Source organism: Petromyzon marinus, chromosome 78 (assembly GCF_048934315.1).
Source record: "Petromyzon marinus isolate PM22_M1 ecotype Great Lakes invasive population chromosome 78, UKy_Petmar_22M1.pri1.0, whole genome shotgun sequence".
Taxonomy (NCBI): Eukaryota; Metazoa; Chordata; class Hyperoartia; order Petromyzontiformes; family Petromyzontidae; genus Petromyzon; species Petromyzon marinus.
Genome location: NC_133744.1, coordinates 1,912,678 through 1,940,421, shown reverse-complemented (window position 1 = coordinate 1,940,421; position 27,744 = coordinate 1,912,678). Strand labels below are relative to the sequence as shown.

Sequence of the window (27,744 nt, the reverse complement as noted above, 5' to 3'; positions counted from 1 at the left end):
GGGGTGATGGTGTTGCTGGTGATGTAGGTAATGGTGTTGATGTTGATGGGGGTGATGGTGATGATTGTGATGTAGATAATGGTGTTGAGATTGATGGGGGTGATGGTGATGATGGTGATGTAGATAATGGTGTTGAGATTGATGGGGGTGATGGTGATGATGGTGATGTAGGTAATGGTGTTGAGATTGATGGGGGTGATGGTGATGATGGTGATGTAGATAATGGTGTTGAGATTGATGGGGGTGATGGTGTTGCTGGTGATGTAGGTAATGGTGTTGATGTTGATGGGGGTGATGGTGTTGCTGGTGATGTAGGTAATGGTGTTGAGATTGATGGGAGTGATGGTGTTGCTGGTGATGTAGGTAATGGTGTTGATGTTGATGGGGGTGATGGTGATGATGGTGATGTAGATATTGGTGTTGAGATTGATGGGGGTGATGGTGATGATGGTGATGTAGGTAATGGTGTTGAGATTGATGGGGTGATGGTGTTGATGGTGATGTAGATATTGGTGTTGAGATTGATGGGGGTGATGGTGATGATTGTGATGTAGATAATGGTGTTGAGATTGATGGGGGTGATGGTGATGATTGTGATGTAGATAATGGTGTTGAGATTGATGGGGGTGATGGTGATGATTGTGGTGTAGATATTGGTGTTGATATTGATGGGGTGATGGTGATGATGGTGATGTAGATAATGGTGTTGAGATTGATGGGGGTGATGGTGATGATGGTGATGTAGATAATGGTGTTGATGTTGATGGGGGTGATGGTGATGATGGTGATGTAGATAATGGTGTTGATGTTGATGGGGGTGATGGTGATGATGGTGATGTAGATAATGGTGTTGAGATTGATGGGGGTGATGGTGATGATGGTGATGTAGATAATGGTGTTGAGATTGATGGGGGTGATGGTGTGGATGTTCCAGTCACCCCGGGAGCGATGGAGGACATCGCTCGGATGGCAGCAGCGTGCATGAGAGACGATGATGATGATGATGGTGACGATGGCGATGATGGCGACCTGGAGATGGACATGGATTTGTTGGTATGGGCAGGGTACACGGGGAGATGCGGGGGAGACGCGGGGGAGACGCGGGGGAGACGCGGGGGACACGGGGGGACGTGGGGAGACGCGGGTAGACATGGCGGAGACGCGGGGAGACGCAGGGGAGACGCGGGGAGACGCGGGGGGTTGTGGGGAGACGCGGGTAGACATGGGGGAGACGCGGGGGAGACGCGGGGGAGACGCGGCGAGACGCGGGGGAGACGCGGGGGAGACGCGGGGGAGACGCGGGGACACGGGGGGACGTGGGGAGACGCGGGTAGACATGGGGGAGACGCGGGGAGACGCAGGGGAGACGCAGGGGGACGTGGGGAGACGCGGGTAGACATGGGGGAGACGCGGGGGGACGCGGGGAGACTCGGGGAGATGCGGGGAGACGGGGGGGAGACGCGGCGAGACGCGGGGGAGACGCGGGGAGACGCGGGGAGACATGGAAGAGACATGGTGGGGAGACGTGCTGCGGTGACACGGGGGGAACGCTCTTACCATGGCGACCATGTCTCCAGGCTGAGCTGCAGGAGGTGATGGAAGATGTTGAGACAGAAGCCCCGGTTTCCAAGCCACAGCCCCAGCCTCAAGCTGTGGTCCCTACACACTCACAGGTACCTCCCTCTCACTTCGTGTTTCTCTCTCTCTCCATCTCTCTCTCCCTGTATCTCACTCTCCCCATGTCTCTCTGCCTCTCTCCATGTGTCTCACTTTCCCCGTTTTCCCCGTTTCTCTTTCTCTCACTCACCGTGTGTCTCACTCTCCCCCTGTGTGTCTCACGCTCCCTGTCTGTCTTTCTCTCCCTGTGTCTCTGTCACTCTCCCTGTATCTCTCCGTGTCTCTCTCTGTCTCTCACCATATGTCTCTCTGTCTCTCTCACTCTCCCCGTGTCTTTCTCTACATGTCTCTCTCTCACCGTGTGTTTCACTCTCCCAGAATCTCTCTCTCTCTGTCTCTCTCTCTATCTCTCTCATTCTCCCTGTGTCTCTCTGCCTCTCTCTCTCTCCCCATGTGTCTCTCCTACTGCCCAAGGCCAATGTCTCGCTCTGTCTCTCTCACAATGTCTCTCTCCTGTCTCTCTCTCTCTCTCTCCCTGTGTGTCTCACTCTCTCCGTGTCTCTCCTACACAGCCCATGGTGTCTCTGCTGGAATCCCGTGTCTCTCTCTACGCTGAAGCTGTCTCCAACGCTCGCCTGGCGGGGGAAAGCGCCAAAGCCCGTCGATTCGAGCGTGGACTCAAGGTCAGGAAACGCTTCCCAGACACGCATTCAGAGACTCACCCACTCAGAGACTCACTCAGAGACTCGCTAACTCATAGACTCACTAATAAACTCACTCACTCAGAGACTCACTCCGACTCTCCGTGTCACCTCTCTCTCCCCGTGTCTCCCTCCCACTCTGCTCCGTATCTCCTACAGAGCTGCCAGGATTTGCTGAAAGCTGCTAAGTCCGGCCGCTCCATCTCCGAGGAGGATATACCACCCCCCGTGGCCACAGGAAACAAAACCCGGGAGGCAAATCCGGAACCGGAGCCAAAACCAGAAGTGAAACCGGAGCAAAAGTCGGAAGTGAGACCCAAACCGGAAGTGAAACCGAAGCCGGAAGTTCTACCAAAACCGGAAGTGAGACCAAAACCGGAAGTTGCGCCAAAACCGGAAGTGAAGCCACAACCGGAAGTGAAGCCACAACCGGACGTGAAAGCGGAAGTGAACGCGATACCGAAAGTGAGCCCGGAACCGGAGCTGAAACCAAAACCGGGAACGGAACAAAAACGGGAGCCAGAGCCCGGGAACAGATCTGGATCGGAGGATCCATGTGAGTGATGGTGGTGATGGTTGCTGTGATGATGGTCGTGGTTGTGACGGTCATGGTGATTGTGGTGATGATACATGTGTAGTGTCATAGGTCTCTTCTTCCTCTTTCTCGAGGCTTGCGCGTGTGTGTGTGTGTTGCGCACACACAACCAGTCGTAGACGAGGCAGTCGCAGGGGACGCCGTCCTCTTTATTATCTCCCGTGTCCACGCGAACCAACTCCGGCCCCCCTCTCTCTGACGACCACGCTGCCGTACGACCCGGCCCAGACACGACCCCAGAACCGGCAACCAACCCAGAGTTCTCGCTCTCCGCTGCTTTTATTCCCCCTCGGCTCGGCCTGGCTCCGCCCTGGCCAGGCCTCCCTTCTACGAACCCACCAGAGGGTTCCAGGGGCCTCCCCACGAGGTCTACCGTGACCCTTGCCCCAGTTCCTCCGCCCTGCCGGCACACCCACCGTGTATACGGCTCAGCGACGTGTTCGCTACCTGCAGTTGCTGTGCAGCAAGTCAGCGCTGTTGTCACGACACACGCAACATGCATACAACACGCACACGCGTGTAGTGAGCGACTTCCCGAGACGTGACTTGCAGAGGGCTCCTTGTTTATGTTTACGGGCGGAGTCACTGAGTGACACACACGCACACACACTGGGCTACGTAGAGCTGACCCACTCGCACAGCCACATCGGCGGCATCAGCTGGCTGACTGTACAGTGGCGACGACGATGGGGACCTACAGCGGATCAGCGATACGGCCGGACGATGATGAAGAGATCACGGCGAAGATGGCGATGGCAGCCAGGACCCGAACCCCCACGACAGCCCCGGACCTCCGGTTACGTCCCTCCTTATATACTCCTCAGCATGGCCGAGCCCCGCCTCTGGCCACACCCCCCTTATGTTGCATAGCGCACCCATACCTGTGGTTATCCTTCACGGTCAACAGATGGCACCCTGTCACTACACATGCAACATACATAGTACACAGTGTACATACATCATACATACAACACACATACGTGTCTCCCAATGTATCCCCGTGTCTCTCCCGTGTCTCTCTGTGTCTCTCCCTTGTCTCCCCCCTCATGACTCCCCCCTCATGTCTCCCACTTCGTGTCTCTCTGTGTCTCTCTGTGTCTCTCCCGTGTCTCTCCCGTGTCTCTCTGTGTCTCTCCGTGTCTCTCCCTTGTCTCCCCCCTCATGTCTCCCCCTTCATGACTCCCCCCTCATGTCTCCCACTTCGTGTCTCTCTGTGTCTCTCCCGTGTCTCTCTGTGTCTCCCTCTCCGTGTGTCTGTCTCCCACGTACCTGGATCTCTCTCTGACTCCCCCGTGCCTCTCTTTGTCACCCACCCCCCGTTCATATCTCCCCATGTCTCTCTGTGTCCCCGTGTCTCCCCGTGTCTCCTCCCCTGTCTCCCCCGTGTCCTCCCCTGTCTCCCCCGTGTCTTCCCTCCGTGTCTTCTCCACATAGCTCCCCTGCTGTTGGATCTGCGTCGACGCCAGAGGGAGTACTCTGTAGCAGCGCTGGCCGCCAAGAAACACGGAGACACGGAGACAGCCGTGGCATATCTTCGGACAGCCAGGGTGAGACACGGGGAGACCCGGGGAAACTCCTGGATACTCAGGCAGACAAAGCGGAGACAAAGGGGAGACACGGGAGAGATGGAGACACAAAGGAGATACGGGTAAGACTTGGGGAGACTCGGAGAGACACGGTGAGATACGGGGGAGACAAGGTGAGACATGGGGAAGACACGGGGGAGACACGGAGAGACACGGTGAGACGGGGGAGAAAGAGAGACACGTTGAGACACGGGGGAGACATGGAGAGACATGGAGAGACATGGTGAGATACGGTGAGACACGGGGAGACACGGTGAGACACGGTGAGATACGGGGGGGACACGGTGAGATACGGTGAGACACGGGGGAGACACGGTGAGACACGGTGAGACACGGTGAGACACGGTGAGACACGGGGGAGACATGGGGGAGACATGGGGGAGACACGGAGATACACGGTGAGATACGGGGGGGACACGGTGAGACACGGTGAGATACGGGGGAGACAGAGAGACACGGAGAGACACGGGGGAGACACGGAGAGACACGGAGAGACACGTTGAGACATGGAGAGACACGTTGAGACACGGGAGAGACACGGAGAGACACGGAGAGACAAGGGAAGACACGGGGGAGACACGGTGAGATACGGGGAGACACGGTGAGATACGGGGGAGACACAGAGAGACACGGAGAGACACATTGAGACACGGGGGAGAGACGGTGAGACAAGGGAAGGCACGGGGGAGACATGGAGAGACACGAAGAGACACGGAGAGATACAGGGGAGACACGGGGAGACACGGGGGAGACACGGGGGAGACACAGAGAGACACGGTGAGACACCGGGGAGACACGGAGAGACAAGGGAAGACACGGGGGAGACACGGTGAGACACGGTGAGACACGGAGAGACACGGAGGACACGGTGAGACACGGGGAGACACGTTGGAGACACGTTGAGACACGGAGACACGGAGAGACACGGTGAGACAAGGGAAGACATGGGGGAGACACAGTGAGACACGGTGAGACACGGAGAGACACGGTGAGATACGGGGGAGACACGGTGAGACACGGGGGAGACACGGAGAGACACGGTGAGACAAGGGAAGACACGGGGGAGACATGGAGAGACACGAAGAGACACGGAGAGACACGGTGAGATACGGTGAGATATGGGGGAGACACGGTGAGACAAGGGGGAGACACGGTGAGACACGGTGAGACACGGGGGAGACACGGGGAGACACGGTGAGACACGGTGAGACAGGGAGAGACACGGTGAGACACAGGGGAGACACGGGGGAGACACGGTGAGACACTGTGAGACACGGAGAGACACGGTGAGATACGAAGAGACACGGAGAGACACGGTGAGACACGGTGAGACACGGGGGAGACACGGTGAGACATGGTGAGATACGGTGAGACAGGGAGAGACAGGGAGAGACACGGTGAGACAGGGAGAGACACGGGGGAGACACGGTGACACCCGGTGAGACACGGTGAGACACGGAGAGACACGAAGAGACACTGAGACACGAAGAGACACGGTGAGAGGCGGTGAGACACGAAGAGACATGGAGAGACGTTGAGACACGGAGAGACACGGAGAGACACGGTGAGACACGGAGAGACACGGTGAGACAGGGAGAGACACGGTGAGACACGGGGGAGACAGGGAGAGACACGGTGAGACACGGTGAGACAGACGAGGGAGACACGGTGAGACACGATGAGACACGGTGAGACAGACGAGGGAGACACGGTGAGACACGGTGAGATACGGAGACACGGTGAGACAGGGAGAGACACGGTGAGACACAGAGAGACACGGTGAGACACGGTGAGACAGGGAGAGACACGGTGAGACACGGAGAGACAGACGAGGGAGACACGGTGAGACAGGGAGAGACACGGAGAGACACGGTGAGACACGGGGGAGACACGGAGAGACACGGAGAGACACGGTGAGACACGGTGAGACAAGGGAAGACACGGGGGAGACACGGGGGAGACACGGTGAGACACAGAGAGACACGGGGAGACACGGAGAGACACGGTGAGATACGGTGAGACACGGGGGAGACACGGTGAGACACGGTGAGACAGGGAGAGACACTGGGGAGACACGGTGAGACACGGTGAGACACGGAGAGACACGGAGAGACAGGGAGAGACACGGTGAGACAGGGAGAGACACGGTGAGACACGGTGAGACAGGGAGAGACACGGTGAGACAGACGAGGGAGACACGGTGAGACACGGTGAGACACGGAGAGACACGGAGAGACAGGGAGAGACACGGAGAGACACGGGGGAGACACGAAGAGACACGGGGGAGACACGGTGAGACACGGTGAGACACGGAGAGACAGGGAGAGACACGGTGAGACACGGTGAGACACGGTGAGAGACGGTGAGACACGAAGAGACACGGAGAGACACGGTGAGACAGACGAGGGAGACACGGTGAGACACGAAGAGACACGGAGAGACACGGAGAGACACGGTGAGACAGACGAGGGAGACACGGTGAGACACGGGGGAGACGGAGATACACGGTGAGACACGGTGAGACAGGGAGAGACACGAAGAGACACGGAGAGACACGGTGAGACAGACGAGGGAGACACGGTGAGACAGACGAGGGAGACACGAAGAGACACGGTGAGACACGGTGAGACACGGTGAGACACGGTGAGACAGACGAGGGAGACACGGTGAGACACGGTGAGACACGGAGAGACACGGTGAGACACGGTGAGACACGGTGAGACACGGAGAGACACGAAGAGACACGGTGAGATACGGGGGAGACACGGAGAGACACGGTGAGACACGGGTGAGACACGGTGAGACACGGGGGAGACACGGTGAGACACGGGGGAGACACGGTGAGACACGGTGAGAGACGGTGAGACACGAAGAGACACGGTGAGACACGGTGAGACACGGGGGAGACACGGAGAGACACGGAGAGACACGGAGAGCCACGGTGAGACGGGGTGAGACACGGTGAGACACGGGGGAGACACGGAGAGACACGGTGAGACACGGGGGAGACACGGTGAGACAGGAAGAGACACGGTGAGCCACGGAGAGACACGGTGAGACAGACGAGGGAGACACGGTGAGACACGGAGAGACACGGTGAGACACGGTGAGACAGACGAGGGAGACACGGTGAGACACGGAGAGACACGGTGAGACACGGTGAGACACGGTGAGACAGACGAGGGAAACACGGTGAGACACGGTGAGACAGACGAGGGAGACACGGTTAGACAGACGAGGGAGACACGGTGAGACACGGAGAGACACGTTGAGACAGACGAGGGAGACACGGTGAGACACGGAGAGACACGGTGAGACACGGTGAGACAGACGAGGGAGACACGGTTAGACAGACGAGGGAGATTTGGGGAGTGGGATCGATGTGAGGATTTGTTTCTACATGTGCCGTTGTGTCCCCCTCCACTTCTCCGCCCCATGACCCCATGACCCTGTGACCCCATAACCTTGTGACCCCTTGACCCCATAATTCAGTGATCCCATCACCCTGTCTCCTTGACCCTATAACCCTGTGGCCCCATAACCATGTGACCTCATAACCTGGTGACCCCATAACCCCATGCCTCAATTACCCCATGATCCCATAACCCCATGGCTCCATGACCCATAACCATGTGTACCCATAACCCTATAACCTCAACACCACAACCCTGTGACCCCATAACCATGTGACCCCTTGACCCCATAACCATGTGACCCAATAACCCTGTGACCCCTTGACCACTTAACCATGTGACCACAACCCTGTGACCCCATGATCCCACAACCCTGTGTGACCCCATTACCCTGTGACCCCTTGACCCCGTGTCCCTGCTAGTCGTTTGACGCTGTTATCTCTGCGCTGTTGAGAGGGGAACGCGTCGACCTGTCAAACGCTCCTCCTCCTCCTGCTCCTCCTGCTGCTACTGCTGCTGCTGCTCCATCTCCTGCTGGTACCATCACCACCATTAACATCACCACCATCAACATCACTACCATTAACAACATCACCACCATTAACACCACCACCACGATTAACACCACCACCATCACCACCATCAACACCACCACCATTAACACCACCAACTACATCACCAACTACATCACCACCAGTAACACCACCACCATCACCATTACCATCACCACCATCAACATCACCACCATCAACATCACCACCATCAACATCACTACCGTTAACAACATCACCACCATTAACACCACCACCACGATTAACACCACCACCATCACCACCATCAACACCACCACCATTAACACCACCAACTACATCACCACCATTAACACCACCATCAACATCACCACCATTAACATCACCACCATCAACACCACCATCAACATCACCACCATCAACATCACTACCATTAACAACATCACTACCATTAACAACATCACCACCATTAACACCACCACCACGATTAACACCACCACCATCAACAACATCACCACCACCATCAACAACATCACCACCACCATCGCCACCATCAACACCACCACCATTAACACCACCAACTACATCACCACCAGTAACACCACCACCATCACCATTACCATCACCACCATCAATACCACTACCACCACCATCACCACCATCAACACCACTACCATCACCACCGCCATCAACATCACCACCATTAACACCACCACCATCAACAACATCACCACCATTAACACCACCACCACCATCAATACCACTACCACCACCATCACCATCATCAACACTACTACCACCACCATCACCACCGCCATGATGAGTGTCGACTTCTCCAATGTTCGTCCTCCTGCTGCAGCTGCTACCATCAAAACAATCACCACCATTCATATCCTCAACATCATCACTATCATTATTGACATCATCATCACTATCATCATTAACATCATCATCACTATCAACATGATCATCATCACTATCATCATTAACATCATCATCACTATCATTATTAACATCATCACTGTCATCATTAACATCATCATCACTATCATCATCAACATCATCAACATCATCATCACGATCATCATCAACATCATCATCGCTATCATCAACATCATCATCATCACGATCATCATCAACATCATCATCAACATCATCATCACGATCATCATCAACATCATCATCAACATCATCATCACCATCATCATTATCGTTATTAACATCATCATCAATATCATCATTACTATCATTATTAACATCATCATCAACATCATAATCACTACCATTATTAACATCATCATCACGATCATAATCAACATCATCATCGCTATCATTATTAACATCATCATCGCTATCATCATCAACATCGCTATCATCATCAGCATCATCGCTATCATTATTAACATCATCATCGCTTATAGATTTGACTATTTCGTGACTGCAAGGATTCATACTCTTTGGTTTTTTCGGTAAAGTCACGTAGGTAAAATAAAATAAATGAAAACAATTGAATCACGACGTTTCGGAGGCAACACAAGCTTCCGTCTTCAGGTGGAACAGTCACAGCAGAATATCTGTGTCAAGTGGACAGCTCTGAGACAGCCGGGATTATATATACAGGTTAAGGGGGGGGAGGAGCCAAGAAGGGATGTGGGTGGGGGAGGGCTGAGTTAAGGGGGGGGGGGAGGAGCCAAGAAGGGACGTGGGTGGGTGGGAGGGCTGAGTTAAGGGGGGGGGGGGGGGAGGAGCCAAGAAGGGACGTGGGTGGGTGGGAGGGCTGAGTTAAGGGGGGGGGGGGGGGAGGAGCCAAGAAGGGACGTGGGTGGGGTGGGAGGGCTGAGTTAAGGGGGGGGAGGAGCCAAGAAGGGACGTGGGTGGGTGGGAGGGCTGAGTTAAGGGGGGGGGGAGGAGCCAGGAAGTGACGTGGGTGGGGGAGGGCTGAGTTAAGGGGGGGGGGAGGAGCCAAGAAGGGACGTGGGTGGGGTGGGAGGGCTGAGTTAAGGGGGGGGGAGGAGCCAAGAAGGGATGTGGGTGGGAGGTCATCAAAACATTATACCATAGGGCTCATTTGCATTTCTGACCAACACCACCTGGCCAGTGAATTAAAACATGTACATCTGGCCATCAAGATGAATGGATACTCTGACCGTACCATCCGCCAAGCTGTTTCTCCCACCATACAGAAACAACCACCTGATACTCCAATCAAAATCATCACGTTACCATACATAGCAGGGGTTACTAAAAAGATTTCCAAAATTCTAAACAAACACAATATCCAGGTCCGGTTCAATACAGTACACAAAATCCGTGATCTGATCCCATCCGTAAAGGATGTCATTCCTGACTTACAGCACCCCGGGGTTTACAAATTAAGTTGTACCTGTGGTGACCGCTATATCGGGGAGACGAAACTACATATTTCTGACCGAATCCGCGAGCACAAATCTGAAGACGGAAGCTTGTGTTGCCTCCGAAACGTCGTGATTTAATTTAGTTGTTTTCTATTATTTTATTTTACCTACGTGACTTTACCGAAAAAAACAAAGAGTATGAGTATCATCATCGCTATCATCATCAACATCATCATCGCTATCATCATCAACATCATCATCATCGCTATCATCATCAACATCATCATCGCTATCATCATCAACATCATCGCTATCATCAACATCATTATCAACATCATCATCACTATCATCATCAAAAGCATCGCTATCATCATCAACATCATCATCGCTATCATCATCATCATCAACACCATCGCTATCATCATCAACATCATCATCATCGCTATCATCATAATCAACATCATCGCTATCATTATCAACATCATCATTGCTATCATCATCAACATCATCGCTATCATCATCAACATCATCATCACTGTCATTATTAACTTCATCATCACTATCATCAACATTATCATTATTAACTTCATCATCACTATCATCAAGATCATCATCACTATCATCAAGATCATCATCATTAACATCATCATTAACATTATCATCACTATCATTAACATGGTGGTCGTGATGATGATGGTGAAGGTGGTGGTGAAGGTTGTGATATTGGTGATGGTGGTGGTGATGGTGGTGGTGATGGTGGTGATGATTATGGTGGTGATGGTGATGATGATGGTGATGATGATGATGGTGATGATGATGGTGGTGATGGTGATGATGATGATGGTGATGATGATGATGGTGATGTTGATGGTGGTGAAAGGTGGTGGTGGTGATGATGATGATGGTGATGATGATGATGGTGGTGATGGTGATGATGATGATGGTGGTGATGTTGATGGTGGTGAAAGGTGGTGGTGGTGAAGGTGGTGCTGTTGGTGATGGTGATGGTGGTGATGATGATGGTGATGATGGTGGTGGTGGTGGTGGTGATGATGATGATGATGTTGGTGGTGGTGAAGGTGGTGATGGTGGTGGTGATGATGATGGTGGTGGTGGTGATGTTGGCGATGGTTATTTTCCCACCAGTGCTGGTGAACGTCGCTCCAAGTCCCAAAGTCCAAGGTCCGGAACCACCGACAAAACCTCCCCCCTCACTACCCGGTGACTACTCCGCCACGTTTGTTTCCTCGAGTCTCCCCGAGTCTCCCCGTGTCTCTCCGCATCTCCCCGAGTCTCCCCGTGTCTCCCCGAGTCACCCGCGTCTCCCCGAGTCTCCCCGCGTCTCCCCGAGTCTCTCCGAGTCACCCTGCGTCTCCCCGAGTCTCCCCGCATCTCCCCAAGTCTCCCCGAGTCTCCCCGAGTCTCCCCGAGTCTCTCCGCGTCTCCCCGAGTCTCCCCGCGTCTCCCCGCGTCTCCCCGCGTTTCTCCGTGACTCCCCATATCTGTCTCCCCGTGTCTCCCCGTGTCTCTGTCCCCGTAGACACACCACTGTCTGCGCTGGAGGCTCGTCTGTCTGCCTACAGAGACATCGCAGCTCAGGCCAAGAAGGAGGGGAACAGTGCTAAGGCTCGGAGACACGAACGCATTGCCACGGTAACTACGCCCATGAGTTGCATTGGTAACCTCTCTCATGGAAACCTATGGGCATTGTTGAGTCTATGGTGCAGTGTTGAGTCTATGGGCAGTGCTGAGTCTATGGTGCAGTGTTGAGTCTATGGGCAGTGCTGAGTCTATGGGCATTGTTGAGTCTATGGGCAGTGTTGAGTCTATGGTGCAGTGTTGAGTCTATGGTGCAGTGTTGAGTCTATGGTGCAGTGTTGAGTCTATGGGCAGTGTTGAGTCTATGGTGCTGTGTTGAGTCTATGGTGCAGTGTTGAGTATATGGGCAGTGTTGAGTATATGGGCAGTGTTGAGTCTATGGTGCAGTGTTGAGTCTAGGGGCAGTGTTGAGTCTATGGGGCAGTGTTGAGTCTATGGTGCAGTGTTGAGTCTATGGTGCAGTGTTGAGTCTATGGTGCAGTGCTGAGTCTATGGGCAGTGTTGAGTATATGGGTAGTGTTGAGTCTATTGGTAGTGTTGAGTCTATGGGCAGTGGTGAGTCTATGGTGCAGTGTTGAGCCTATGGGCAGTGTTGAGTCTATGGTGCAGTGTTGAGTCTATGGTGCAGTGTTGAGTCTGTGGTGCAGTGCTGAGTATGTGGTGCAGTGTTGAGTCTGTGGTGCAGTGTTGAGTCTATGGTGCAGTGCTGAGTCTATGGTGCAGTGTTGAGTCTATGGGCAGTGCTGAGTATATGGGTAGTGTTGAGTCTATTGGTAGTGTTGAGTCTATGGGCAGTGGTGAGTCTATGGTGCAGTGTTGAGTCTAACTTAACATCTCTTAATGTTCGACGGCTTGTGCACCTGATCTTATGTATTCACGATGTACTTACAAACAAAATCGGCAGACTACCTGCTGGATCTCCTCTCTGTTTCAAAGAACAAATTTGACCTCAGGTCTTTGCTCATTTACCAGCTTCACATTCCCTATTGCCTTAGAAAAACTGGAGGAAGGGCCTTTGCTATTGATGCCCCCAGGGTCTGGAATGATATTGCCAATAAACTGCAACTTGAATCGCTACCAATGATATATTCTCTCAAAACTGCTCTTGAGGAGTTGTACACCCCTAGCTGCCACTGCTATTCATTGGCGTAAAATAAAATAAAATGTTTCGCTCCGGATGACGCTGCAAAGTATTATGTGTATTTTGATTTAGCGTGCTGATCTTAAAGGTGCATTGAAAAATTTGATACTCTGACCGATGCTTCTGTTGTTGTGGAGTAACTCATGCTGCCAGCTATGGCTCTAGGATTTGGTGTTACATGTTGTTTATGTAGTTTATTGGTAAACATTCAGTCACAGTCCCTGTGATCACTGTTACATTGCAATTATGGCTTTATTTTTTGGTGATTTCGAAAACGTTTTTTTGGTTTGGACATGTTTGTTTTGTTGTAGTTCAGAGTTAGACTGATGGCCTTAATCTAAGTTGTCTTGTGGTTGTTGTTGTTGTTTGACTTGCATCCCACTGGGATTTTTTGCACACAGCGTTGGTGTACGGTGCTTTTTTCAGGAATATTTTGCTGTTTTTTTCATGGATTTTCTGTTTGCACAGTCACACAAAGTAGTCACTTTAAGACGTTTTTCTTGTTCGTGTTTTAGTGTTTGTTGTGGTTGCACCCGATTCAAGAGCCGAATGGCTCACAGGGCTATACCAAAATGAATAAACTGAAAAAGAAAACTGAAACCACATACAGTGCTGAGTCTATGGGCAGTGTTGAGTCTATAGACAGTGCTGAGTCTATGGGCATTGTTGAGTCTATGGGCAGTGTTGAGTCTTTGGTGCAGTGTTGATTGTCTATGTGCTGGGTCTGTCTGTGTGCTGGGTCTGTCTGTGTGCTGGGTTTGTCTGTGCTGGGTCTGTGTGTAGTGTTTGTCTGTGTGCTGGGTGTGTCTGTGTGCTGGGTTTGTCTGTGCTGGGTCTGTGTGCAGGGTTTGTCTGTGTGCTGGATGTGTCTGTGCTGCGTCTGTGTGCAGGGTTTGTCTGTGTGCTGAGTTTGTCTGTGCTGGGTGTATCTGTGCTGGGTCTGTGTGCAGGGTTTGTCTGTGTGTAGGGTTTGTCTGTGTGCTGGGATTGTCTATGAGCTGGATTTGCCTTTGTGCGGTGTACAGAGCTATGTGGACGCTATCAAGGCTCTGAAGGCTGGGAAGCCGGTGGACTTCAGCGAGCTTCCAGCTCTGCCCTGTAAATACCCACAGATACTCATTACACACACACTCACAAATCCCCCTTCGAGTCTCCCCGAGTCTCCCCCCATGTTACGCTCCCCCCTGTTAAGCTCCCCCCATGTCTCCCCCAGCATTCCCTCCCATCCCGGGAGTCGTGGGATCGGGGGGTGAGGATGCCGTCGTTGCCTCCCTGGCGAGCCTGGACAGACACGGAGACCTGCAGAGCGCGGAGACCGAGGCGGGGGAGAGTGGGGAGGGTGGGCAGAGGAGTGGGGAGAGGAGTGGGGAGAAGATGGAGAGAGCTCCTGCTGCTGCTCGCCCGGTACGGGGAGATGAGGGGAAGTCGGGAGAGTGGGGAGAGTGGGCAGAGGAGTGGGGAGAGGAGTGGGGAGAGGAGTGGGGAGAAGATGGAGAGAGCTCCTGCTGCTACTCGCCCGGTACGGGGAGAGTGGGGAGAGTGGGAAGAGTGGGGAGAGTGGGGAGAGTGGGGAGAGTGGGGAGAGTGGGGAGAGTGGGGAGAGACGGGAGAGTGGGGAGAGATGGGAGAGTGGGGAGAAGATGGAGAGAGTTGGGAGAGTTGGGAGAGTGGGGAGAGTGGGCAGAGGAGTGGGGAGAGGAGTGGGGAGAGGAGTGGGGAGAGGAGTGGGGAGAGGAGTGGGGAGAGGATTGGGGAGAGGAGTGGGGAGAGGAGTGGGGAGAGGAGTGGGGAGAGGAGTGGGGAGAGGAGTGGGGAGAAGATGGAGAGAGCTCCTGCTGCTACTCGCCCGGTACGGGGAGAGTGGGGAGAGTGGGGAGAGACGGGAGAGACGGGAGAGACGGGAGAGTGGGGAGAAGATGGAGAGAGTCGGGAGAAGATGGAGAGAGTCGGGAGAGTGGGGAGAGTGGGCAGAGGAGTGGGGAGAGGAGTGGGGAGAGGAGTGGGGAGAAGATGGAGAGAGCTCCTGCTGCTACTCGCCCGGTACGGGGAGGGTGGGGAGAGTGGGGAGAGTGGGGAGAGTGGGGAGAGTGGGGAGAGTGGGGAGAGACGGGAGAGACGGGAGAGATGGGAGAGATGGGAGAGACGGGAGAGACGGGAGAGACGGGAGAAGATGGAGAGACTCGGGAGAGTCGGGAGAGTGGGGAGAGTGGGGAGAGTGGGGAGAGTGGGGAGAGTGGGGAGAGACGGGAGAGACGGGAGAGATGGGAGAGACGGGAGAAGATGGAGAGAGTCGGGAGAAGATGGAGAGACTCGGGAGAGTCGGGAGAGTGGGGAGAGTGGGGAGAGAGCTTCCGCTACCCATCTGGTACAGGGAAAGTGGGGAAAGTGGGGAGAGAGGCGACGGTGGGGAGGATGGGGAGAGTGTTGAGAGAGTTCCCGCTACCTGCTTTGTACAGAGAGGTGGTGGTGGTGATGATAGAGGTGGTGATGATGGTAGTGGTGATGGTTGTGCATATGAGCAATACCATGGATGGAAGGCCAATTCCAAAATTTGATATTGTCCTGATGGTGCTTGTAGCCACCAAAGTGGCCAAACTGGGGCTCTGGATGGGTGCTAGGGGCTGGTAACCCCTCCACTTTCATATCAACTACCACAAAAGCATATGGAAAATATAGAATGAAGCTGAAATTGACTTAAAACTTTTGTGGCTGCAGGAATTCACTTTCTATGGTTCCTTCGGTAAAGTCAAGTAGATAAACATTTTTATAACACTACAATAAAAATGAAAATAAAGTGAATATCACGACATTTCGATCGCAACACAAGTGGTCGACCTCTTGTGTTGCGATAGAAACGTGATATTTTTATTATTTTTTATTCACTTTATTTGGGATCGAAACGTCGTGATATTTGTATTATTTGTATTCACTTTATTTTCATTTTTATTTATTGTTATTATTGTTTCTATCTACGTGACTTTACCGAAAGAACCATAGAATAGAGTGAAGCTTGTGACAGAGGCCCTGGGGGGCAGGCTTCTGTGACATCTCCTGGCCAAACCCCATTTGACGGAGCCAGGAGACTGAATCTTTACCCTCGGGGCTCCTCCAGAAACATCAAAAAAGCCACTGCGTGTGGCCACGTGGAATGTCCAAACGCTCACTGCGGAGGAGAGGCTGCCACTCCTCTGTCGGGAGCTGGACCGGACCTCTGTGGTATTCAGGAGGTCCGGTGGACCGGCTCTGACTCCTGTCACCATGAGGGGTGGACAGTCCTCGACTCGGGGCAGGAGACTGCCAAACAACAGGGAGTGGCTGTTCGTCTGAACAAAATTATGATGGCGGCATAGGAGCATGGCGGTGAGGTGTGGGAAGCTGTTAGCCCTAGGCTACTGTGGGTTCGCCTTCCCATCAACCACAGGCGCGGAGTGGTGGTCGTGGTTACTTATTCGAGGTTTAGAACTGTGGCTCATGCAGCTACAATGGCTGCTTTCAAGAGACCCTGGCTGACGGAGGAGGTGTTCTGGCTGACTGAGAAATAGCGACAGGCTCACTCCCAACATATACAGCATCCCACGTCGGAGAATGAGGAGGCTTACCACAGCCTTCGCTTCGAGATTTGGAGAGCCGTGAGGCGTTGCAAGGATGGGTGGTGGTCGCGGATTGCTGAGGAGGTCTTACAGGGGTTGGGGGGGGGGGATCCCTGAGCCTGGAAAACATTGTGGTGCCGTGCCTCAAATATTGGAAGAAGTCACCCCCTGTGAGTGGCTGGCTGACGTGCCATCTGTTGAGGAAGTACTGAAGGTGATCTAGAGTCTGAGACCAGGAAAAGCACCAGGCAGAGATGATCTGCCAAGTGAAATGCTAAGGGAGGGTGGCGTTTGTGCACAGACTGCCCTACATGACATCATAACAACAGTCTGGACCACTGGACGGGTTCCACAGGATTGGAAGGATGCCCTGGTGGTCCCCCTCTTTAAGAAGGGGGACCGCACAGACTGTAACAACTACAGGGGCATCTCACTCCTCAATGTGCCAGGAAAGGTCCTGGCAAGGATTATTCAACATTTCCCTTACCAGGCATGCTGAGGAGAGGCTTGCGGAGCCCCAATGCGGTTTCAGGAAAGGGCGGTCCTGCACAGATGCCATGTTCTCTGTCCGTCTGCTACAGCAAAGGTGTAGGGAATTCCAACAAGACCTACATCTCTGCTTTATTGACCTGGTCAAGGCCTATGATACCATCAGTAGGCCTGGGCTCTGGGTTGTTCTTCATGCTTTCGGAGTGCCTGACCCTCTGCTCACGCTCATTAAGGACCTTCATGATGGTGAGCCGGCTCGGGTAAAACTATGTGGCCGGGAGTCGGAGCCATTCCCTGTACACCTTGGGGTGCGACAGGGATGTCCTCTGGCTCCCACATTATTTAATATCTATTTTGACCACGTAGTTCGTGAAGCCTTCATTAGCTGTACCGGAGGAATTTCCATTTGGTACAGATACAATGGGAGGCTGATCGATGCCCGGGTACGGTCAAGGGATGGCTCCCTGTTGCTCAACCACGTAATGTATGCTCTTTGGTTTTTTCGGTAAAGTCACATAGATGAAAATAAAAATAATAAAATTAAAATAACTAAAATGAATCACGACGTTTCGGGCGCAACACAAGCGTCCGTCATCAGGTGGGAAAGCATGGTCTGGAGGCAGACTGTTTTAAAAGGTTTGAAATGGGTGTAGCCCAAGGGTCATAAAGAAGTGGCCGGGGCTAGCGATGTTAACGTGAGAAATTAGCGTGTAACTGGGCACGGCAGTAGCTATGATCATATAAGAGACTAGCATGATGTTGAAGTGAGAAATTAGCATGAAATAACAGCTGACATAGGCAGGTAGGATGGAAACATCACAGTCAGTTAAGACTTTACCTGGTTAATAACGTCCTTCCAATGATTGCTCAGATTGGTTGAAGTTGTGTGTATATCTGGATGGCTTCATGGACAAATCTTTGGTGGTATCCAGACGGCTTGCAGAGCACTTTGGTGTCGGAGATAACAATATCATGAGAGCCCACAGCGTTATAGCAGTGGTCAGCCACGGCCGAAGAGTTCGTCCTGCCGTGTTTCACGTTATGTATGCTGATGATTTGGTAATAGCTGCTCATTCAGAGGAGGAGTTGGAGACGCTGCTGCTGAGACTGGAGCGTGCCACTAACAGGTGGGGCCTTACCATCAGCCCCACCAAAACTAATCACCTGCCTGGGTATTTTGTGCCATCGGACATTCCACCCCCACAACTCCCAATTGGTGATAGGGCAGTTTTGGAGAGAGTGGAGAGTTTCCCATACCTGGGCAGTGTGCTCATGACCGGCTCCGGTTTGACAGCAAAGGTCTCACTCCTAATCAGTCGAGCTGCAATATCTTTTCATCGGTTGTGTAACGCTGTGTGGAAGCTACCTGGTCTATCACTCGGCACGAAGCTTCAGGTCTTCTCGGCCACGGCCATTCCCTCTCTTCTCTACGCATGCGAAACGTGGACCCCCGTAATGGAACATCTTCGCCGATTAGAAACATTTAGGCTGGCCTGCCTATGATCCATCCTCGGTTTAACCAGGCTGGATTGTGTGAGGAGCTCACAAATCCTTGAAAGATCTGGGCAAGATCCCATCGGTGAGCTCCTCCGGTGGGCAAGGCTGCGATGGCTGGGTCATGTAGCCCGCATGCCCAGCCACCTCATGCCGAAACAGCTTTTGTTAAGCCGGATCGAGGGGGCTAAGCGGACGCGGCACGGGCTAGAGAAGAGATGGAGTGATGTGGTACAGGAGGACGTGGAGCTGAGTGGACTTGCCGATGACTGGTACCAGCGGTGTCAAGATCGGCCTCTGTGGAGGAGGCTCGTGAAGGACGCTACTGGGCAGTTGGAGGCCGGTCACCCTCCAACAACAACGGAGGGCAGAGGAGCGACGCTCACAACAACGAGCGGAGTGCTGGGTGGCTAAAGCACAGCAAGTTGGCACAGTAGGGGGCACAGGTGGTGCATCTGCCAGTCATCTCAGTCAGTCGACCCGTGGCACCTGGGTCTGCCCCGTGACCTCCTGCCAGCGAGCATTCGACAATTCACGTCGCATTAAAGTTAAAGTGTACCTAGCCTGGCAGAGGCGCCGTGGTGACGTCACCGCCACATAGTGGAGAATGGTGGGTATTGGTGGTATAGATGGCGATGTTGATGATGTTGGTGATGATGATGGTGGTGATAATTGGTCGTGATGATGGTGGTGCTAACAGCACTTGCCCCGCCAGTCTTGTAAAGCTACACGAGGGAGCTTTGGCTTTGTGTCCAGGTGGCTCCTCCAACCACGACCCAGCCAGTTCCTGGACCTACCCAGCCAGTCACAAAATCACCAGGTAAATCACCTCCCCACTCACCTACTCACCTACCCACTCACCTACTCACCTACGAACTCGCCTACCCACTCACCTACTCAACTACCCACTGACATACCTATTCACCTACTTGCCTACCCATACAGTATGCAGCGACGCCGCACCCTGCTGCACACCGCTGCTTACTCACCCACTCACCCACTCACCCACTCACTCATCCACCCACTCACCCACTCACTCATCCACCCACTCACCCACTCACTCACCCACCCACTCACCCACTCACTCATCCACCCACCCACTCACCCACTCACTCACTCACTCGCTCATCCACTCACTCACCTACTCACCCACTCACCCAATTATCCACTCACTCACTCACCCACTCACTCACCTACTCACTCACCCACTCACTCACTCACTCACCCACTCACTCATCCACCCACCCACTCACCCATCCACCCACCCACTCACCCATCCACCCACCCACCCACTCACTCACTCATCCACCCACCCACTCGCCCACTCACTCACCCACCCACTCACCCACTCACTCATCCACCCACCCACTCACCCACTCACCCACTCACTCATCCACCCACCCACTCATCCACCCACCCACCCACTCACCCACCCACCAACTCATTCACTCACTCACCCACTCACTCACTCACTCACCCACGCACTCACTCACTCACTCACCCACTCACTCATCCACCCACCCACTCACTCATCCACCCACCCACCCATCCACTCACTCACTCACCCACCCACTCACCCACTCACTCACCCACTCACTCATCCACCCACCCACCTACCCACTCACTCACTCACCCACCCATCAACTCATTCACTCACTCACCCACTCACTCATCCACCCACTCACCCACTCACTCACCCACCCACCCACTGACCCACTCACTCACCCACTCACCCACCCACTCACCCACTCACCCACTCACTCATCCACTCACTCACCCACTCACTCACCCACTCACTCATCCACCCACCCACTCACCCATCCACCCACCCACTCACCCACTCACTCACTCACTCACCCACTCACCCACCCACTCACCCAATCATCCACTCACTCACTCACTCACCCACTCACTCACTCACCCACTCATTCACCCACTCACCCACCCACTCACTCACCCACTCACTCACCCACTCGCCCACTCACTCACCCACTCGCCCACTCACTCACCCACCCACTCACCCACTCACTCATCCACCCACCCACTCACCCACTCACCCACTCACCCACCCACCCACCCACTCACCCACCCACCCACCAACTCATTCACTCACTCACCCACCAACTCACTCACTCACCCACCCACCCACTCACTCACCCACCCACCCACTCACCCACCCACTCACTCATCCACCCACCCACCCACTCACCCACTCACCCAATCATCCACTCACTCACTCACCCACTCATTCACCCACTCACCCACCCACTCACTCACCCACTCACTCACCCACCCACCCACCCACTCACCCACCCACCCACTCACCCACCCACCAACTCATTCACTCACTCACCCACCAACTCACTCACTCACCCACCCACCCACCCACTCACCCACCCACCCACTCACCCACCCACTCACCCACCCACCCACCCACTCACCCACCCACTCACTCACCCACTCACTCACCTTCTCACCCACCCACTGTGTAGCTGCCTGCCAGCAGCAGCTGCAGCTGCGCATGCTGCAGCGACGTCGCACCCTGCTGCACGCCGCTGCGCTGCGCTGCAAGGAGAGTGGGGACCTGGCGGGTGCCAAGACGCTGCTCAAGCAGCGTCGTGGAGTGGACGCCCTCCTGGAGCACTGCCAGGCCGGAGTGCCAGTGGACATCGCCACGGTGACGGGAACTCATCATCACCCTAGTAGCCCTGTCTCTCTCATCGCCACGGTGACGGGGACTCATCGCTACCCTAGTAGCCCTGTCTCTCTCATCGCCACGGTGACGGGAACTCATCATCACCCTAGTAGCCCTGTCTCTCTCATCGCCACGGTGACGGGAACTCATCATCACCCTAGTAGCCCTGTCTCTCTCATCGCCACGGTGACGGGGACTCATCGCTACCCTAGTAGCCCTGTCTCTCTCATCGCCATGGTGACGGGGACTCATCACTACCCTAGTAGCCCTGTCTCTCTCATCGCCATGGTGACAGGGACTCATCACTACCCTAGTAGCCCTGTCTCTCTCATCGCCATGGTGACGGGGACTCATCACTACCCTAGTAGCCCTGTCTCTCTCATCGCCATGGTGACGGGGACTCATCACTACCCTAGTAGCCCTGTGTCTCTCATCGCCATGGTGACGGGGACTCATCGCTACCCTAGTAGCCCTGTCTCTCTCATCGCCACGGTGATGGGGACTCATCGCTACCCTAGTAGCCCTGTCTCTCTCATCGCCATGGTGACAGGAACTCATCATCACCCTAGTAGCCCTGTCTCTCTCATCGCCATGGTGACGGGGACTCATCGCTACCCTAGTAGCCCTGTCTCTCTCATCGCCACGGTGACGGGAACTCATCACTACCATAGTAGCCCTGTCTCTCTCATCGCCACGGTGACGGGGACTCATCGCTACCCTAGTAGCCCTGTCTCTCTCATCGCCATGGTGATGGGGACTCATCACTACCCTAGTAGCCCTGTCTCTCTCATCGCCATGGTGACAGGGACTCATCACTACCATAGTAGCCCTGTCTCTCTCATCGCCATGGTGACGGGGACTCATCACTACCCTAGTAGCCCTGTCTCTCTCATCGCCATGGTGACGGGGACTCATCACTACCTTAGTGGCCCTGTCTCTCTCATCGCCACGGTGATGGGAACTCATCACTACCCTAGTAGCCCTGTCTCTCTCATCACCATGGTGACGGGAACTCATCACTACCCTAGTAGCCCTGTCTCTCTCATCGCCATGGTGACGGGGACTCATCACTACCCTAGTAGCCCTGTCTCTCTCATCGCCATGGTGACGGGGACTCATCACTACCCTAGTAGCCCTGTCTCTCTCATCGCCATGGTGACGGGGACTCATCACTACCATAGTAGCCCTGTCTCTCTCATCGCCATGGTGACGGGGACTCATCACTACCCTAGTAGCCCTGTCTCTCTCATCGCCATGGTGACGGGGACTCATCACTACCCTAGTAGCCCTGTCTCTCTCATCGCCATGGTGACGGGGACTCATCACTACCATAGTAGCCCTGTCTCTCTCATCGCCATGGTGACGGGGACTCATCACTACCCTAGTAGCCCTGTCTCTCTCATCGCCATGGTGACGGGGACTCATCACTACCATAGTAGCCCTGTCTCTCTCATCGCCATGGTGATGGGGACTCATCACTACCCTAGTAGCCCTGTCTCTCTCATCGCCATGGTGACGGGGACTCATCACTACCCTAGTAGCCCTGTCTCTCTCATCGCCATGGTGACGGGGACTCATCACTACCATAGTAGCCCTGTCTCTCTCATCGCCATGGTGACGGGGACTCATCACTACCCTAGTAGCCCTGTCTCTCTCATCGCCATGGTGACGGGGACTCATCACTACCATAGTAGCCCTGTCTCTCTCATCGCCATGGTGATGGGGACTCATCACTACCCTAGTAGCCCTGTCTCTCTCATCGCCACGGTGACGGACTCATCACTACCCTAGTAGCCCTGTCTCTCTCATCGCCATGGTGACGGGGACTCATCACTACCCTAGTAGCCCTGTCTCTCTCATCGCCATGGTGACGGGGACTCATCACTACCATAGTAGCCCTGTCTCTCTCATCGCCATGGTGACGGGGACTCATCACTACCCTAGTAGCCCTGTCTCTCTCATCGCCATGGTGACGGGGACTCATCACTACCATAGTAGCCCTGTCTCTCTCATCGCCATGGTGATGGGGACTCATCACTACCCTAGTAGCCCTGTCTCTCTCATCGCCATGGTGACGGGGACTCATCACTACCCTAGTAGCCCTGTCTCTCTCATCGCCATGGTGACGGGGACTCATCACTACCATAGTAGCCCTGTCTCTCTCATCGCCATGGTGACGGGGACTCATCACTACCCTAGTAGCCCTGTCTCTCTCATCGCCATGGTGACGGGGACTCATCACTACCATAGTAGCCCTGTCTCTCTCATCGCCATGGTGATGGGGACTCATCACTACCCTAGTAGCCCTGTCTCTCTCATCGCCACGGTGACGGGGACTCATCACTACCCTAGTAGCTCTGTCTCTCTCATCACCATGGTGATGGGGACTCATCATTACCCTAGTAGCCCTGTCTCTCTCATCGCCATCGTGACGGGAACTTATCACTACCATAGTAGCCCTGTCTCTCTCATCGCCACGGTGACGGGAACTCATCACTACCCTAGTAGCCCTGTCTCTCTCATCGCCATGGTGACGGGGACTCATCACTACCATAGTAGCCCTGTCTCTCTCATCGCCATGGTGATGGGGACTCATCACTACCCTAGTAGCCCTGTCTCTCTCATCGCCACGGTGACGGGGACTCATCACTACCCTAGTAGCTCTGTCTCTCTCATCACCATGGTGACGGGGACTCATCACTACCCTAGTAGCCCTGTCTCTCTCATCGCCATGGTGACGGGGACTCATCACTACCCTAGTAGCCCTGTCTCTGTCATCGCCACGGTGACGGGAACTCATCACTATCATAGCGCTCTGTCTCTCTCACTATCACTATCATAGCGCCCTGTCTCTCTCACTATCACTATCATAGCGCTCTGTCTCTCTCACTATCACTATCATAGCGCTCTGTCTCTCTCACTATCACTATCATAGTGCTCTGTCTCTCTCACCATCACTATCATAGCGCCCTGTCTCTATCACCATCACTATCATAGCGCCCTGTCTCTCTCACTATCACTACCATAGCGCTCTGTCTCTCTCACTATCACTATCATAGCGCCCTGTCTCTCTCACCATCACTACCATAGCGCTCTGTCTCTCTCACTATCACTACCATAGCACTCTGTCTCTCTCACTATCACTATCATAGCGCTCTGTCTCTCTCACCATCACTACCATAGCGCCCTGTCTCTCTCACTATCACTATCATAGCGCTCTGTCTCTCTCACCATCACTACCATAGCGCTCTGTCTCTCTCACTATCACTATCATAGCGCTCTGTCTCTCTCACCATCACTATCATAGCGCCCTGTCTCTCTCACTATCACTACCATAGCGCTCTGTCTCTCTCACTATCACTACCATAGCGCTCTCTCACTATCACTACCATAGCGCTCTGTCTCCCTCACTATCACCATCACTACCATAGCGCTCTGTCTCTCTCACTATCACTACCATAGCGCTCTGTCTCTCTCACTATCACTACCATAGCACCCTGTCTCTCTCACTATCACCGTCACTACCATCGTCTTCACCATTGTCCCAGTGTCTCGCTCCTCAGCACCAGGGTTGCTGTGGTTGTGGTAGTGATTGTGGTTATGATTGTGGTTATGATTGTGGTGGTGATTGTGGTGGTGATTGTGGTAGTGATTGTGGTAGTGATTGTGGCTGTGGTTGTTAATGTTGTGATGATTGTGGCACTGATTGTGGTGACGCTGATTGTGGTTGTTTGGTTGTGTGGTTGTGGTTGTTTGGTTTTGTGGTTGTGTGGTTGCGATTGTAGATTCCGGCACCACCTCCGCTGCCGGACTCGGACTTTGAGTTTGTCTCTCGACGCGAGGCTCGGGACTCGGAACGACACCACGAGGAGTTCTCACGGCTCGGTCACATCCTCAGGGCACAGCATAGCGTGAGGGGAGACACGGGGAGACACTGGGACACAGAGACACGGGGAGAAAGAGAGAGACACGGGGAGACATAGGGAGAGAGAGATGGAGAGACACTGGGACAGAGAGAGACACGGGGAGATACTGGGACAGAGAGAGACACGGGGAGACACTGGGACAGAGAGAGAGACACGGGGAGACACGGGGAGACAGAGAGATACGGGGAGACACTGGGAGACACGGGGAAGATACGGCGAGACATGGAGAAGAGACACGTGAGAGGAGACACAGGGAGACACTGGGACAGAGAGAGAGACACGGGGAGACACGGGGACAGAGAGAGAGACGGGGAGACACGTGGGGGAGAGACACGAGGAGAGAGACACGAGGGGGAGAGACACGAGGGAGAGAGACACAGGGGAGAGACGCGAGGGGAGAGACGAGGGGAGAGAGGCACGAGGGGAGAGACACGAGGGGGAGAGACGCGAGGGGAGAGACACGAGGGAGAGAGACACGTGGGGGAGAGACACGAGGGAGAGAGACGAGGGAGAGAGACACCTGGGGGAGACACGAGGGAGAGAGACACGAGGCAGAGAGACACGAGGGAGAGAGACACGAGGGAGAGAGACACGAGGGAGAGACACGAGGGAGAGAGACACGAGGGGGAGAGACACGAGGGAGAGAGACACGAGGGGAGAGACACGAGGGGAGAGACACGAGGGGGAGAGACACGAGGGAGAGACACGGGGGAGAGAGACACGAGGGAGAGACACGAGGGAGAGAGACACGAGGGGAGATAGACACGAGGGGGAGAGACACGAGGGGGAGAGACACGAGGGGAGAGACACGAGGGGGAGAGACACGAGGGAGAGACACGAGGGGAGAGACACGAGGGGAGAGACAAGAGGGGGAGAGACACGAGGGGAGAGAGACACGGGGGAGAGAGACACGAGGGAGAGACACGAGGAGAGAGACACGAGGGGAGAGAGACACGAGGGGGAGAGACACGAGGGAGAGAGACACGAGGGGAGAGAGACACGAGGGGAGAGAGACACGAGGGGAGAGACACGAGGGAGAGAGACACGAGGGAGAGAGACACGAGGGGAGAGAGGCACGAGGGGAGAGAGACACGAGGGGAGAGAGACACGAGGGGAGAGAGACACGAGGGGAGAGAGACACGAGGTGAGAGACACGAGGGAGAGAGACACGAGGGAGAGACGCGAGGGGGAGAGACGCGAGGGGAGAGAGACACGAGGGAGAGACACGAGGGGGAGAGACACGAGGGAGAGACACGAGGGGGAGAGACACGAGGGGAGAGACACGAGGGGAGAGACACGAGGGGGAGAGACGAGGGAGAGACACGAGGGGGAGAGACACGAGGGAGAGACACGAGGGGGAGAGACACGAGGGGAGAGACACGAGGGGGAGAGACACGAGGGGGAGAGACACGAGGGAGAGACACGGGGGAGAGAGACAAGAGGGAGAGAGACACGAGGGAGAGAGACACGAGGGGAGATAGACACGAGGGGGAGAGACACGAGGGGGAGAGACATGAGGGGAGAGACACGAGGGGGAGAGACACGAGGGAGAGAGACACGAGGGGAGAGACACGAGGGGAGAGAGACACGAGGGGAGAGAGACACGAGGGGAGAGAGACACGGGGGGAGAGAGACACGTGAAAGGGTGACAGCTCTCTGTCTTTTTGTCCTTCTGGGTTCTGTTCCAGAAATGCCAGGAGATAGCTCACCAGTTTACACTCCTGGGCAACATCACGGAGATGGCAAAGTGAGTCCCCTCCCTCCCTCCCCTCCCCTCTCCTCCCTCCCTCCCCTCCCTCCCCTCCCTCTCCTCCCTCCCTCTCATCCCTCCCTCCCCTCCCTCTCCTCCCTCCCCTCCCTCTCCTCCCTCCCTCTCATCCCTCCCTTCTTCCGTTCTACATTTGAGAAGTGCTCTTCCCCGGCCACTCTGGAGATTAAAAACGAGATCAGTGCCTTCTCGCCGCTGACTCGACCCTCGGCCGCGGTGAGCCTGTCCAGCCTTTGAGGGGCAAGT

At 54.5% G+C, this 27,744-nt stretch overlaps 1 protein-coding gene across 2 annotated transcripts in view; it reads left to right on the top strand.

The window, feature by feature from the left end:
- LOC116957594 (coiled-coil and C2 domain-containing protein 1A-like) overlaps positions 1-27,744 on the top strand; it is a 78,190-nt gene that overhangs the window by 6,864 nt on the left and 43,582 nt on the right. For both annotated transcript variants that reach the window (XM_076056792.1, XM_076056790.1), the window contains exons 3-16: positions 935-1,053; positions 1,578-1,673; positions 2,190-2,300; positions 2,478-2,874; positions 4,348-4,460; positions 8,335-8,449; positions 11,943-12,017; positions 12,337-12,449; positions 14,562-14,634; positions 14,750-14,940; positions 19,866-19,929; positions 21,602-21,786; positions 25,590-25,715; positions 27,419-27,477. In XM_076056792.1, coding sequence (XP_075912907.1) covers positions 935-1,053; positions 1,578-1,673; positions 2,190-2,300; positions 2,478-2,874; positions 4,348-4,460; positions 8,335-8,449; positions 11,943-12,017; positions 12,337-12,449; positions 14,562-14,634; positions 14,750-14,940; positions 19,866-19,929; positions 21,602-21,786; positions 25,590-25,715; positions 27,419-27,477 — 1,837 coding nt within the window. The remainder of the gene's footprint in view (positions 1-934; positions 1,054-1,577; positions 1,674-2,189; positions 2,301-2,477; positions 2,875-4,347; positions 4,461-8,334; positions 8,450-11,942; positions 12,018-12,336; positions 12,450-14,561; positions 14,635-14,749; positions 14,941-19,865; positions 19,930-21,601; positions 21,787-25,589; positions 25,716-27,418; positions 27,478-27,744) is intronic.